This window comes from Natator depressus, chromosome 1 (assembly GCF_965152275.1).
Source record: "Natator depressus isolate rNatDep1 chromosome 1, rNatDep2.hap1, whole genome shotgun sequence".
Classification (NCBI taxonomy): domain Eukaryota; kingdom Metazoa; phylum Chordata; order Testudines; family Cheloniidae; genus Natator; species Natator depressus.
Window position 1 is genome coordinate 207,378,928 of NC_134234.1, and position 15,203 is coordinate 207,394,130.

Genomic DNA, 15,203 nt, shown 5'->3' on the forward strand with positions numbered 1-15,203 from the left:
ATTCATCTCTCTTTGAAATGTACTGTGAATGGTGGAGGAACAAGCAAATGGTCTTATGTTAATTCGTATAGCTAAGTACCAGTGATGGAGCTCCTTCAAAGTCATCCTAATTACCTTTTGTTCCCTGAGGAACTCCAACTTGTCAAAAGACATAAAATTATATAAAAGATCCTTAGATCCTGATTCTTCATCTCAGATCTGCTTAGGCTTCATCGGGGAAGTTTGAGTCGCAAGACAGGTCCCAGTTATGCTGGTACGCCCAGAATGAGATATTTTGACACTGGACTATGACCTATGAACTATTTATGAAAGAACTCTTTGCAGCTACAAAGCTCACCATCTCTGCTGTGAATCTCAACCTCAATGAACTGAACTCATGTCTGTATGTATATTGATCTTTTAACCATACTCTCTCTCTTTTGTTTTTTAATAAATTTTAGTTTAGTTAATAAGAATTGGCTGTAGCATGTATTTGGTTAAGATCTGAAACATTCATTAACCTGGGAGGTCATGTGTCCGATCCTTTGGGATTGGGAGAACCTTTTCTTTTATATGATGAAATAAGATTTTCAGACATCATCATATTTAATGTGGGAACCTGGATGGAGGCCTGAGGCTGGATCACTTTAAGGCAACTGTGTTTGGACTTCTGAGTAACCAGTAAGGTAATAAAGAAGCTGTTTTATGCTGTCTTGGTTAATCTAAGTATTGGAATATCCACCAGCTTTTTGGGGTTTGGCTGCCCCATTCTTTGCAGTTCACTCTAATTGAGTGACCACAGCTGGCTCCCGACTAGGACCCTAGTCACAGTATCCATCTGGGAACAAAGAGTGTAGGCCGTGCTTACAGGAAGCAGTGATTCTGAACAAGACTTGGAGGTTGTGGTGGAAAATCAGATGAACATGAGCTCCCAGTGTGACACTGTGGCAAAAAGGGTCATTGCAATCCTTGGATGCATAAACAGGTGAATCTTGAGTAGGAGTATAGAGGCTATTTTACCTCTGTTTTTGGCACTGGTGCAATCGATGCTGGAATAGTGTGTCCAGTTCTGGTGTTCATAGTTCAAGAAGGATGTTGATAAATTGGAGAAGAGCCACAAGAATAAGTAAAGGATTAAAAAACATGTCTTATGCACTGAAAGAGCTCACTGTATTTATATTAACAAAGAGAAGAATAAGGGGTTATTTAATCACAGTCTATAAGTCCATACATGGGGGAAGAAATATTTAATAATGGGCTCTTCATATGCTCCATACCTAGCAGAGAAAAGTATAATATGATCCAACAGTTAAAGGAAGGTAATAAGTTGAAGCTAGACAAATTCAGACTGGAAATAAGGTGTATATTTTTAACAGTGAGAGTAATCAATCACTGGAACAATTTACCAAAGCTCCTGGTGGATTCTCCATCACAGATAAAGCTAAGATTTTGTCTCGCATATTTTTAGTAAAAGTCACAGACAGGTCATGGGCAATAGAGAAAAATTCATGGAAGCCCAAGACCTGTCCCTGACTTTTACTAAAAATATGCATGACAAAATGGGCAGTTGCGGGGTCCCCACACCGGCCCCGGGGAGTCCTGGCTCAGAGCTGAAGGGTTCCCCCACTCCTGGTGGCTTGGATTTTGGGGTCCCCTGCCGACCCCCGGCTTGGAGCAGCCAGGAACTGCAGCGGGCCCCTGCCGCCACGCTAGCTGGGAACTTCATGGCACCCCTGCCACCCGTAGTGGCTTGGAGCTCTGGGGCACCCCCACTGCCCACAGTGGCTCAGAGCTCTGGGGCACCTCCACTACTCATGGCAGCCAGGAGCTCCAGGGTACCCCCACTGCCCATGGTGGCTTGGAGCTCGGGGCCAGTGGGTGTACCCCACAGTTCCCAGCCACCACAGGTGGCGGGGGGGGGGGGGTGACCCTGCAGCTCCTGGCCACCACAGGCTGAAGTCACAGAGGTCTCTGGAAGTCACAGATTCTGTGAATTCTGCGACGTCCTTGAGAAAATTGTAGCCTTAATCACAGACAATTTTAAAATCCAGATTGGACAATTTTCTAAAATATGTGTTCTGGGAATTATTTAGGGGTAGTTCTCTGGCCTGTTTTATACATGAGGCCATACCAGATTATCACAATGGTCCCTTCTGGCCTTGGAATCTATAAAATATACCTCTCATATACAATATTGCCAACCCCAAGCATTTAAAAGTAATGACTATTTAGGCTTCTAATTTAGAAGATTCTAATTTAGAAGCTTAAATACCTTTGAGGATCTGGACCTCATTGCCTCAGATCAGTCCCCAACAAAGAATTAAAGTAGTGAAAATATTTTACTTCTGACACCATGTGAAAAGCTGCTGTAATGAGCGGCACAGAAGAAGCCATTTGCAATGCATAGCAAGAAGTCTTATTGGTCCTACAAGCTCCAGGAACAAATGCTGCATATTCCTGAGCACCATCTACTGGCACCTTAACTATTTACATATACACAGCCATGGAGCACTCTCGTAATCCTGGTCATATAAGATGATCTCTTAAGAAACTTATACCTCCCATAAACCTACTGCAATACATGGGCCCCACAGGTCAACTCATGATATTTCACTCAGAACAATTCATGATATTTCAGATACAGTCCCAAAACATCTAAAACAAAGTAATATTTTATACAGAAACATGATCACTGGACAGACCCTAAGTCACACATATCTTAGTCTTGTAATACATGCATTAGGAAACTTCTAATTGGCTAGAAAGGCTTTCTATGACATGAAGAAACTGCTAGGTAGATATAACACACCAATAAAATCACTGCTGTAACGTTCGATGGTATAATCCAACCCATTCTGCTATTTGGGAATGAAATCTGGGGCCCAACTTTAATAGCTGACTACAGTGACTGAAATAAAACTGCAGTAGAAACCTTACATGTGCAGCTCAGCAAACAAATCCTGCATGTGCATGGGAACTCCGGCAACAGCAGCCGCAGAGTAGAACTGATCTGACCTCCCTACTAACCAACACACAGAGATGGTTATTGACCTCAGCCAAAGCAGAAAAACTTCCCTCAGCCACAAAATACTAGAGGATCCAAAATTAAATCCAAATGAAAACAAAATCCACTTGTGTGTGTCATCACCCACCTTGCTCAGCAACCCCAGCTTCCTGAGCAGTGGGGCAAACGGGTCTAGTCAAAACTGAAAAGTATTCAAGATATTATGTAGGCCAAAAGAAATTGTCTTGAGTAAATTGTACTCCATTCTGCTTATTTTACTTTTATACTCCATTTTGCTAGCTTTGAATTAGTAGAAGAAATTGTAGCCTTGAATTAGTAAGAAGAAATTGTTCTGAGTTTATTCTTTGCTGGTTGTATTAATGATTGTTCTTAGAAGGATAGAAATTTTATGCCTGTAATTATTGCCTTATTTACTGTTTGGTGTGTGAGTGAAGAATGTATGGTATACTAATTAACTGAGACAAGACAGCTGGGCCAGATGGTCAAGAGGGGAGTAGAGGAGTCTGAGAGGCACCAACTTTATTATCAGAATCACCCGGATGGCAGACTGACAACCCTAAAGCAAAGGCATACACCCCAAGGACAAGATAAGGAGTTGAGCCAAAAGGATGAGATAAGAAACAGCTGTGGATCCTCCTGGTAACAACTCAAAATAATGCTAATTAAGAGCAACCTTGAATACCTCATGATTGACAGCTCCGGTGTGACACAGCAAGGTCCATAGACTTATATGGGAACTTATTACTATAAAAGAAGGGTGTATTGCCATGGGACTTTGGGTTTGTTCTTCATCAACATTGGAGCTTCGAACGCGTTTGACAGAGACCCAGCTCCCCCTCCCTTGTGTGCAGTTTCAGCTGGCTGCTGGAACTGACAGAGCAACACTAAGGATTGGTAACTATAAGATCCAGCCACAGAACCTCTGTGTGTGTGTGTGTGTGAGAGAGAGTATGGAAGCATATCCTGATTTTAATGCTTACATTGTACTCTCAATAAATGCGGCGTATTGCCTTATCCCTTTTTAAAAGATTCTGTGTGCTTCTTATAAGCATAACAACTAAACCAGCACCTAAAATACCAACATATGAGTCACTAGGAAAAGCAAATAGGAACAAGCTGGACTGCTACAGGTCCCTGTAGAGAAATATCATATGATCCGACTACCTCACCCCTGTGAAATGTGGCAAACAAATACAGACTCTCACCAAACACAGAATAAGTGACCGTAAGGCAGCTATGGAGATGGGGAGGTGCAATGCAGAATCTAAACCCAGAAAGGAAGTGACAGAGCACCTAATGGGAGAGGAGCCATTGAGACAGAGAGGCTCCTGTCACTCCAATGCCCCAAATAAGAGGAAATGCAAGAAAGATATTTCCACAAATTGTCAAGAATCAGAACAGACTTCTTGTCAAAAAGTGATAAGGAAAAACTGGGCCTGACCCAGGGAGAAAAGGGGAGAAATGGCAAAGATAGCAGCACACAATGTAGCAACCTGTCACTATATCAGGAATGAACAGGAATAACAAACGCACACAGAAGCAAGCCTCAGACACAGCATGTAGCCCCATTCTGAGTGCATCTTACCTGCCTCAGGCAGATATCTGTGGAGACTCTCTCTTTTTTACACTTTGACCACACTTGTATAGCTTGTTCTGCCAATCAAGTCTCATTGAATTGAACTTAATAACTGATCTGTGTGTGTGAGGAAGCTCACCGTACACATGCATGACAGTGGGGAGAGGGGGAGCCTGGGGAGCTCACCGTGCACATGCACAATGAGGGGGGGTGTTGCACAGGAAGGGGTTGTAGGGAGCTCACTCTGGGTGTGGGTGGATGTTTGTGGGGACCCCACCATGCATGTGCATGACTGGGGGAGCATGTTTGTGGGGAGCTCATTGTGCACATCCATGACTGTGTGTATGTGGCTGTTCGTGGGGAGCTCACTGTGCACGTACATGACTGTGGGGGGTGAGGGGAGCTCTTTGTGCATGTGTCTGTGAGGCGCTCGCTGAGTGTGTCTACTCTGGAACTAGAAGGTGTAATTCCTAGTTCGAGGGACATACCCATGTTAGCTCTGATCAAGCTAGCATGCTAACAATAGGGTGAAGCCATGGCAGTGCAAGTGTAGCTGTCTGTGATGCTAGGCACCTACTCAGGTAGCGAGCCCCTGCCACGACTTATGGCATCTACATTGTTACTGTTGGCATGAACTCAATCACAGCTAGTGTGGGTCTGTCTACCTGTGCTGGAAATTACACCAACTAGCTCCAGTGTAGAAATGCCCACTGTGTGTGTGTGCAGGGTGTGCATGTTTGGGGTCAGCTGAGCTGTCACACCTGCCCTGACCCACTTGTGAGCTGTTTTTTTTACCTTACCTGCCACTGCTGCTTGTATCTGAGATCCCTTCCTGGGCACTGCTGAATGAGCCCTTCCAATCTGCTGCAGTGCCTGGGGGCACCTGAGTGGTCTCCATCTCCGGAGAGCCCTCCAAGGAGAGAGCTGAGTTGATCAGCTGCTGGATGCTCTTCTGCATGTGCTGCTCTGCGGCCCTTCCAGTCTTGTTACTGGGTCTTATGACTGACGGGGAAGTTTCAGGGGTGGCTGTGACTGGCTGGACTTGCAGGGGGCCTGCCAGCTCTGGGCCCACTCCAGGCTCGAGACTTCTCTGGGCTGGCACGCTTGGGATGTGCCTCCTGATCACTGGTTCCTGGCCTGAGACAGCATAGGCATATTTCAGAATGGTGTTCACATTGGAGTGGAGACGGATGTCCGGATGCAGCCGGGTAGCCTGACTCATGGGTCTGGGGTCTGCCTGACCCTGTGCTGGGGGAAGAGCATACAGAGAGCAAGTGAAGAAGGGATTGAACCTCACCCTCACTTCTTGGAAGTGTATCCCTATGAATAAACACACACACTGCATGTACACATGCTCACACACCCTGTCCAGCTGGGCCTCTTTCAGATTCATGTTCCCTTAGCTTTGCACAGACTCTCACATCCCCACTGGCTGCTGAACTGCACACACTTCCTTGTGATATGTGCATGCCCACCCATGTGTCCATACACTGTGCACACACACAACCCTTGTCCCACACTGCCAGGGATGTGCACTCCTACACCCACCTTGTAACACGCTGGCCTGCTCCACTATGCACACCTGCATGGCCCACTGCATTCATACATGTTCCCTTCCCTCCCATCGGGCCCAAACCCTGCAGAGAACTTCTCAAAGAATCAGGACGCAGGGGAGGGCCATGGGGAAGAGAGGGGATGAGAAGGGCACGTGGAGAAAGAACCAGAAGTGGATACAGAATTCACCCAGCACCATGGTACCTGTTTCGCTAGTGGACCCAGCACGGGAAGACCAGTTGCTTTTTGCCCAAGAGCCCATGGTATCAAACACCTCTCCTTGGGCACGAGGTTCTTTGTGGGGAGCCATTTCAGGACACAGGATCCGCTGAACAGGGGGCAAGGAAGTTGAATCTAGAGACCCCACTGCAACCATCCCCCCTGAAGCCCACACCTCCATTGCATTACACCCAAATGAGACCCCTTCCCCCTACTGCAGTAATCCCCGTTTGAGATTATCCCAACAAATGCTCTCACCTCTGCTGCAATAATCCCTCTACATGCCTCCTCTCCACTGTGATAATCCACTCAATACAACTACCCCTGGAAACTTCTCCCCTCAACTGTAACATCCCTCTCTGAAACCCCTCCCCTCTAGTGCAACAATGCCCCTGAACACCTTCCCTTCCACTGCATTAATCACCACCACACCCCGGCCACTCCACTGCAATTATTTTCCCTTCACAATTATAATCTGCCCAAACCCCTCCCATACATTGCAATACCCTCCCAACCTCTTCTCTCCACTGTTATAACCCTCTGCAAAACCCTCCCCTGCACTGTGGTTCTCTCACTGAAATCCTGCCCCTGCAATAATCCCTCCCCTCCCCTATGAAAATCCCCCAAAACACCTTCCCCTCCACTGCAATACTCTCCCCCAAAATGTCAACCCTCCAGTTTATAATCCACCCAAATCCCTACCATCCACTATGAAAAATCCCCCCAGAAACCCCTCCCCTACATCGCAATAATTCCCTTGAAACCCCTCCTTTCCAATTCAATAATCCTTCCCAAACCCCTCCCTTGCCATAACCTCTCAAACCGCTCCCCTCCACTGCAATAATCCCCCAAGAAATGCCTCCCTTCCACTGTGACAATCCCCCTGAATCCTCTTCCCTCCACTGACACTCTCCCTCAAGCCCAACCCTCGACTATTCACACCCTACACACTATAGTAATAACCTTTGAACAAACTATGCCTTGTAAGGAAGCATTTGAAAAAACTCATTATTTGTTGGTCAGTATTGTCCTGGTAAAATATGTGTGGCAATACTTTGTGTGAAGTCATAAGATTTCCCTGTATGATATTATTAACCCATGTTCCAAATCCCACAGCCCTGTCCAGGCAGAAGTCAGGTCTGCCCAAAGCAAAAGAAGGAACGTGTGCTTGCCTTAATGTGCATTTAAGCAGTAAGCAGAGTTACCGTGCAGAGAGGGGAAACAAAAGAAGTTTAAACAGGGGGGAAAAACCAGCAGGAAATATCCTCCCACACAGACTTTTTGGCTCCTGGATCTCTGCTGGAAATGTTTTTCAAGAGGGGGACCGAAACAATAAAAAGGAGGGACAAACATCCCAATGCACCCCCACTCTCTCCCTGCCTATTGCATTCACTGCACCTGAAGAGACAAAGGAAGCAGCCATTGGACTCAAGGGTGGAGGTGGAAGTCCTGACCTAAAGAGATTGTCAGTAAGACTGCTGAAAGCAAGTTGTGAGAAAACTTTGCTTTGAATCTAATATAGTTTGTTAAGCTAGACACTAGAAAGTGTTTTATCTTCATTTTTCTTGAACTTGTAACCAGTTCTGACTTTTATTCCTCCTTCCTTGTATTCACTTAAAATCTCTCTCTTTGTAGTTAATAAACTTGTTCTAGTGTTTTATCTAATCCAGTGTGCTCAAGATGAAGTGTCTGGGTAACTCCATTTGGGGGTAACAAGTTATGTGCATATTATTCCCTTAAAGAAATAGCAGACTTAATATATTTGTACTGTCCAGGAGAGGACTGGGCAGTACAGGACATACATCTCCAGTGGGAAATCTAAGACTAGGGCTGTGTTTGGGTCACCCTGCAGTATAACCAAGGCTGGTAAAAGCCAAGGTCTCGCAGGCTGGCTGCAGCACACACACAGACATGGCTGGGAGTGACTTACATGCTGGAGACTGTTTGTGAGCAGTCCAGGTTGGAGGCTGCAGCAGCAAGGCATTGTAAAGGGCACCCCAGGTTATGGGACAGGGATGACAAAGCTGCCCAGTAGTGTGAATTGTATCCCTGGTATGTCACACTTTCCCTTCTGATGCAATAACCACCACCACACCATCTCTCCTTCACTGCAATAACCCTTTGAAACCCCGTCCCTCCACTGAGATAATCCATCCCTGAACCATTGTAATACCCACCTCCACTGCAACAATCCCCCTGAAATCCCACACCTCCACTATGATAATTCCCTTGAAACCCCTCTCCTCCACTGCAATAATCCACGTTAAGACCCTCTTGTGACACTCTGTGCCTCAAAGCAACATCCTGGCACCCCCATAGTTACCATGGTGATTTGATTATTATATGTTTTGTACAGCGTATGCCTTGTGAGGTATCATTTTGAAAGTCTTGATCGTTGAACATTAATATCCTGTTGGATTGTATGTACTAGCATTGTATGTGGAATTATAAAGTTTTGCTATGTGTGTGTGTTACTGAAATATGTTATGAAGTTGGAAACACCCACAACCAGCCTTTCAGGTATAACAATAGGGCAGCCAGAAACTGATGATGGTCCATAAGGGGAATACACACTCACAAGGAGTATCCCAGGTACCGTATACAATGGAGACTTCTCAAAGATAGCATGTAGGCATTGGAGACTGTTTGACTCACATCATAGCAAAGGATCTTTCCAGCAAGCTGGAAGAAGCTATAAAAGGGGAAGTGACTTGGCCTCTCTCCCCACACAACTCAACAACTAGAAACAGGTCTGTAGAGCAAAGACTGAACTGGGGAGGTGGTCCCAGGCTGGAAAAGAGAATCCCAGCCTGTGCCTTAAAGAATAATACCATTAGGGTGAGACATTGCTTGATTCAACTCCTGTCCAGTTTATAGAACTCAGATTACAGTTTTACTTTTATTTCTTAGCTTTGATCTCTATACATGCCACTTATAATCACTTAAAATCTATCTTTCTAAAGTTAAAGTTAATACATCTGTTTTATATTTTACCTAAAACAGTGCATTGTTTGAAGTGGTTGGGGAATCTGCTCAGGAACAAGAGCTGGTGCACGTCCAGTTTCCTTTGCAGAAGGGGCAGACTGGTTAATCAATTTATACTGGTCAGGCTCTTGACCAGGGCAAGATGGTACAGTTCTGGGGTCCTAGTCTTGGGAGCTGGGGGAACTGGATGGAGCCTCTCTATTGTTAGTTCATGAGTGGGGCTAGGAGAAATATTCATGTAACTCAGCTGGGTGTCCCTGCCTGTGGATGGCTGTGTTCCTAAAGTGTAGTACCTGGAGAGGATTGCAGCTTGTCACAGCATCACAGTGTGAGAGGGAGCCCAGGTTGGTGAGACAAAGGGCTCAGTGGTATGCCCGTTCCAGGTTGCACCCCGGGGAACCTGTCACACTTCCCTTCCACTATGACAATCCCATTGAAACCCCTGCCCTCTACTAAAATAATTCCCCGAAGACCCCTCCCCTCCATTGCGATAATCTCCCCTGAAACCACAACCTTCCCCTCCTCTACAATAATCTGTCCCAAACTTCTCCCCACATTGCAATAATCCCCTTGAAAACCTTTCTTTCCTGTGAGATAATTCTTCCAAAACCCATTCACTGTCATAACCCCTGGAATCCCATCCCCTCCACTGCATTAATCCTCCCCCAAACCCCTCCCCTCCTCTGTAATAATCCTTTTGAAACCCCAAACCTTCACTTCTATAATCTCCACAACCCCTACCCCTCCACTATGAAAATCCCCCCAAATCCCTCATCTCCACTGTGATAATCACCTTGAAAACCCTCCTTTCCAATACAATAATAATGCCCTTGAAACTCCTCCCCTCAAGTGCACTATTCCGCTTTGAACACCCTCCCATCCACTGCAATAAATGAACACCCTCCCATTCACTGTGATAAATGAAGGGCGGGTGGTGGGGGGAAGAGGAGCTCCCTTTTATGGACACCCAGCCAGCCAGTAGCTATGAAATCCCTCTCAGTAGCTGTTCTCTAATTGCTCTACCTGTAAAGGATTAAAAAGTCTCACTGCTATGCATAGGTAAAAGGAAGAGAGTGGACACCTGGCCAAAAGAGCCAATGGGAAGGCTAGAACTTTTTAAAATGGAAACAAGACTCCCCTTTTGTCTGTCTGTTGTTGTTCGGGGGAGAGGCAGACAGGGAGCAGTTATGCTATGAGAAGTTTAGGCCAGGTATGAAAAATTATCAGTATCATACCTAGAAACTACTCATCTAAAACTCCAGATATGTAAGTAGATCAGGAAATGTTTAGGAAGACGTGATTAGGTTTATTCCTTTTATTTCTTTATGGTTTGTGGATTCTGTTGGTCCTGCTTTGAGTAGGGGGGTGGACTAGATGACTTCCTGAGGTCTCTTCCAACCCTAATCTTCTATAATTCTATGATTCCTCTGTGCTAATTCCTCTGTTTTGCTTGTAACCTTTAAAATGGACATCAAGAGAGCTATTCTTGATGCTTAATCCTTGTAATTGTTTTTTTTAATCTAGAAAAAGCCTAAATCCCAGATGTATTTTCTTTTTTTTTTAAATTAATAAAATTTACCTTTTTTAAGAACAGAATTGGATTTTGTATCCTAAGAGGTTTGTGCACATGTTGTTTAATTAGCTGGTGGCAACAGCTAATTTCCTTTGTTTTTCTTCTTAACTCTTCCCCAGAGGGGGGCGTGAAAGGGCTGGAGGGTACCCCACAAAAAGGAATTCCCAAGTGCGCCTTCCTGGGTTCTGAAAGGGGTTTTGCACGTGGGTGGTGGCAGCATCTACCAATCCAAGGTCAGAGAACCTTGTAACCTTGGGAGTTTAATACAAGCCTGGAGTGGCCAGTATTAATTTTTAGAATCCTTGCAGACCACCACCTTCGGCACTCCAAGTGCCAGAGTGGGGAATCAGCCTTGACATGGTGGTAGTGGTGGGATCATTTTGAACCAGAAGCACGGATCTCAGGATTTTAAAAGGATACATTTTCCTTTTGGCAGCCAGCAAAGCCAGGGAGGTTTTTTTTCTTACTTTTCTTTTCTTTGCTGCCTGAGGGGGAACAGGCCAGCAAAGGGTTCTGCCTGCCAAGCCAGGGAGTCCAACAAGCAGGGTTTTTTTTCTAGCTTTGTGGCAATGAAATAGCTAGGCTAGAGTAGGGCAGCCCTGTGCATGAGGTTGCAGTCGGGCACTGAAACCCTAGAGCAACCAGTCTTCCCAGAGCAGCACACCATGGAGAAGACAGACCCAGATCAAGCCCAGACATTCAGTTCCATGACAGAAATGCAGGGAGGGGATGGGGGACCAGGGATTTCCCAGGAGGGAAGGGTCAGCCCTCCCCAATCCAAGATCCCAGTGCCAGGATGGAGGGATGCCCTTGACCCAGACCGAATCCTAACTGCGGAAGACAGGAATTTCTTCCTTCAGATGTCAAGTATCAGAGGGGTAGCCATGTCAGTCTGGATCTGTAAAAGTGGCAAAGAGTCCTGTGGCACCTTATAAACTAACAGACGTATTGGAGCATAAGCTTTCATGGGTGAATACCCACTTCGTCGGATGCATGTAGTGGAAATTTCCAGAGGCAGGTATAAATATGCAAGCGAGAATCAGGCTATGGATAATGAAGTTAGTTCAGTCAGGGAGGATGAGGCCCTCTTCTAGCAGTTGAGGTGTGAACACCAAGGGAGGAGAAACTGCTTTTGTCGTTGGCCGGCCATTCACAGTCTTTGTTTAATCCTGAGCTGATAGTATCAAATTTGCAAATGAAGCTCAGCAGTTTCTCTTTGAAGTCTGGTCCTGAAGTTTTTTTGCTGCAGGATGGCTACCTTTAAATCTGCTAATGTGTGTCCAGCGAGGTTGAAGTGTTCTCCTACAGGTTTTTGTATATTGCCATTCCTAATATCTGATTTGTGTCCATTTATCCTTTTATGTAGGGACTGTCCAGTTTGGCCGATGTACATAGCAGAGGGGCATTGTTGGCACATGATGGCGTACTTACATTGGTGGATGTGCAGGTGAATGAACCGGTGATGGTGTGGCTGAAGTGCTTGGAGGCAGAAGAGAGGAGAGAGGCGAAGCGCTTGAAGGCAGAAGTGGAGCTAAAGCACTTGGAGCTGGAAAAGGCTAAGCTGGGTCAACCAGGTCGCCCTAACAGTCCTCCTCCAGGTACCGCTCCCTATTCCAAAAAATTCCCCACATACAAGGTAGGCGATGATACAGAGGCCTTCTTAGAAAATTTTGAAAGGGCCTGCCTTGGGTACAACATCCCTCCAAACCAGTATATGGTGGAGCTGAGGCCACAACTCAGTGGACCCTTAGAATCATAGAATCATAGAATATCAGGGTTGGAAGGAACCCCAGAAGGTCATCTAGTCCAACCCCCTGCTCGAAGCAGGACCAATTCCCAGTTAAATCATCCCAGCCAGGGCTTTGTCAAGCCTGACCTTAAAAACCTCAAAGGAAGGAGATTCTACCACCTCCCTAGGTAACGCATTCCAGTGTTTCACCACCCTCTTAGTGAAAAAGTTTTTCCTAATATCCAATCTAAACCTCCCCCATTGCAACTTGAGACCATTACTCCTCGTTCTGTCATCTGCTACCATTGAGAACAGTCTAGAGCCGTCCTCTTTGGAACCCCCTTTCAGGTAGTTGAAAGCAGCTATCAAATCCCCCCTCATTCTTCTCTTCTGCAGACTAAACAATCCCAGCTCCCTCAGCCTCTCCTCATAAGTCATGTGCTCTAGACCCCTAATCATTTTTGTTGCCCTTCGCTGGACTCTCTCCAATTTATCCACATCCTTCTTGTAGTGTGGGGCCCAAAACTGGACACAGTACTCCAGATGAGGCCTCACCAGTGTCGAATAGAGGGGAACGATCACGTCCCTCGATCTGCTCGCTATGCCCCTACTTATACATCCCAAAATGCCATTGGCCTTCTTGGCAACAAGGGCACACTGCTGACTCATATCCAGCTTCTCGTCCACTGTCACCCCTAGGTCTTTTTCCGCAGAACTGCTGCCTAGCCATTCGGTCCCTAGTCTGTAGCGGTGCATTGGATTCTTCTGTCCTAAGTGTAGGACCCTGCACTTATCCTTATTGAACCTCATCAGATTTCTTTTGGCCCAATCCTCCAATCTGTCTAGGTCCTTCTGTATCCTATCCCTCCCCTCCAGCGTATCTACCACTCCTCCCAGTTTAGTATCATCCGCAAATTTGCTGAGAGTGCAATCCACACCATCCTCCAGATCATTTATGAAGATATTGAACAAAACCGGCCCCAGGACCGACCCCTGGGGCACTCCACTTGACACCGGCTGCCAACTAGACACGGAGCCATTGATCACTACCCGTTGAGCCCGACAATCTAGCCAGCTTTCTACCCACCTTATAGTGCATTCATCCAGCCCATACTTCCTTAACTTGCTGACAAGAATACTGTGGGAGACCGTGTCAAAAGCTTTGCTAAAGTCAAGAAACAATACATCCACTGCTTTCCCTTCATCCACAGAACCAGTAATTTCATCATAAAAGGCGATTAGATTAGTCAGGCATGACCTTCCCTTGGTGAATCCATGCTGACTGTTCCTGATCACTTTCCTCTCATGTAAGTGCTTCAGGATTGATTCTTTGAGGACCTGCTCCATGATTTTTCCAGGGACTGAGGTGAGGCTGACTGGCCTGTAGTTCCCAGGATCCTCCTTCTTCCCTTTTTAAAAGATTGGCACTACATTAGCCTTTTTCCAGTCATCCGGGACTTCCCCCGTTCGCCACGAGTTTTCAAAGATAATGGCCAAGGGCTCTGCAATCACAGCCGCCAATTCCTTCAGCACTCTCGGATGCAACTCGTCCGGCCCCATGGACTTGTGCACGTCCAGCTTTTCTAAATAGTCCCTAACCACCTCTATCTCCACAGAGGGCTGGCCATCTCTTCCCCATTTTGTGATGCCCAGCGCAGCAGTCTGGGAGCTGACCTTGTTAGTGAAAACAGAGGCAAAAAAAGCATTGAGTACATTAGCTTTTTCCACATCCTCTGTCACTAGGTTGCCTCCCTCATTCAGTAAGGGGCCCACACTTTCCTTGGCTTTCTTCTTGTTGCCAACATACCTGAAGAAACGCTTTTTGTTACTCTTGACATCTCTTGCTAGCTGCAGCTCCAGGTGCGATTTGGCCCTCCTGATATCTTTCCTACATGCCCGAGCAATATTTTTATACTCTTCCCTGGTCATATGTCCAACCTTCCACTTCTTGTAAGCTTCTTTTTTATGTTTAAGATCCGCTAGGATTTCACCATTAAGCCAAGCTGGTCGCCTGCCATGTTTACTATTCTTTCGACTCATCGGGATGGTTTGTCCCTGTAACCTCAACAGGGATTCCCTGAAATACAGCCAGCTCTCCTGGACTCCCTTCCCCTTCATGTTAGTCCCCCAGGGGATCCTGGCCATCTGTTCCCTGAGGGAGTCGAAGTCTGCTTTCCTGAAGTCCAGGGTCCGTATCCTGCGGCTTACCTTTCTTCCCTGCGTCAGGATCCTGAACTCAACCAACTCATGGTCACTGCCTCCCAGATTCCCATCCATTTTTGCTTCCCCCACTAATTCTACCCGGTTTGTGAGCAGCAGGTCAAGAAAAGCACCCCCCCTAGTTGGCTCCCCTAGCACTTGCGCCAGGAAATTGTCCCCTACGCTTTCCAAAAACTTCCTGGATTGTCTATGCACCGCTGTATTGCTCTCCCAGCAGATATCAGGAAAATTAAAGTCACCCATGAGAATCAGGGCATGCGATCTAGTAGCTTCCATGAGTTGCCGGAAGAAAGCCTCATCCACCTCATCCCCCTGGTCCGGTGGTCTATTGCAGACTCCCACC

General features: G+C 46.3%; 1 protein-coding gene across 1 annotated transcript in view; it reads right to left on the bottom strand.

Moving 5' to 3' along the window:
• ACRBP (acrosin binding protein) overlaps positions 1–15,203 on the bottom strand; it is a 53,149-nt gene that overhangs the window by 17,890 nt on the left and 20,056 nt on the right. Inside the window, exons 4-5 of the mRNA XM_074975496.1 lie at positions 6,339–6,462; positions 5,381–5,828 (exon numbers count right to left, since the gene is read on the bottom strand). Coding sequence (XP_074831597.1) covers positions 5,381–5,828; positions 6,339–6,462 — 572 coding nt within the window. The remainder of the gene's footprint in view (positions 1–5,380; positions 5,829–6,338; positions 6,463–15,203) is intronic.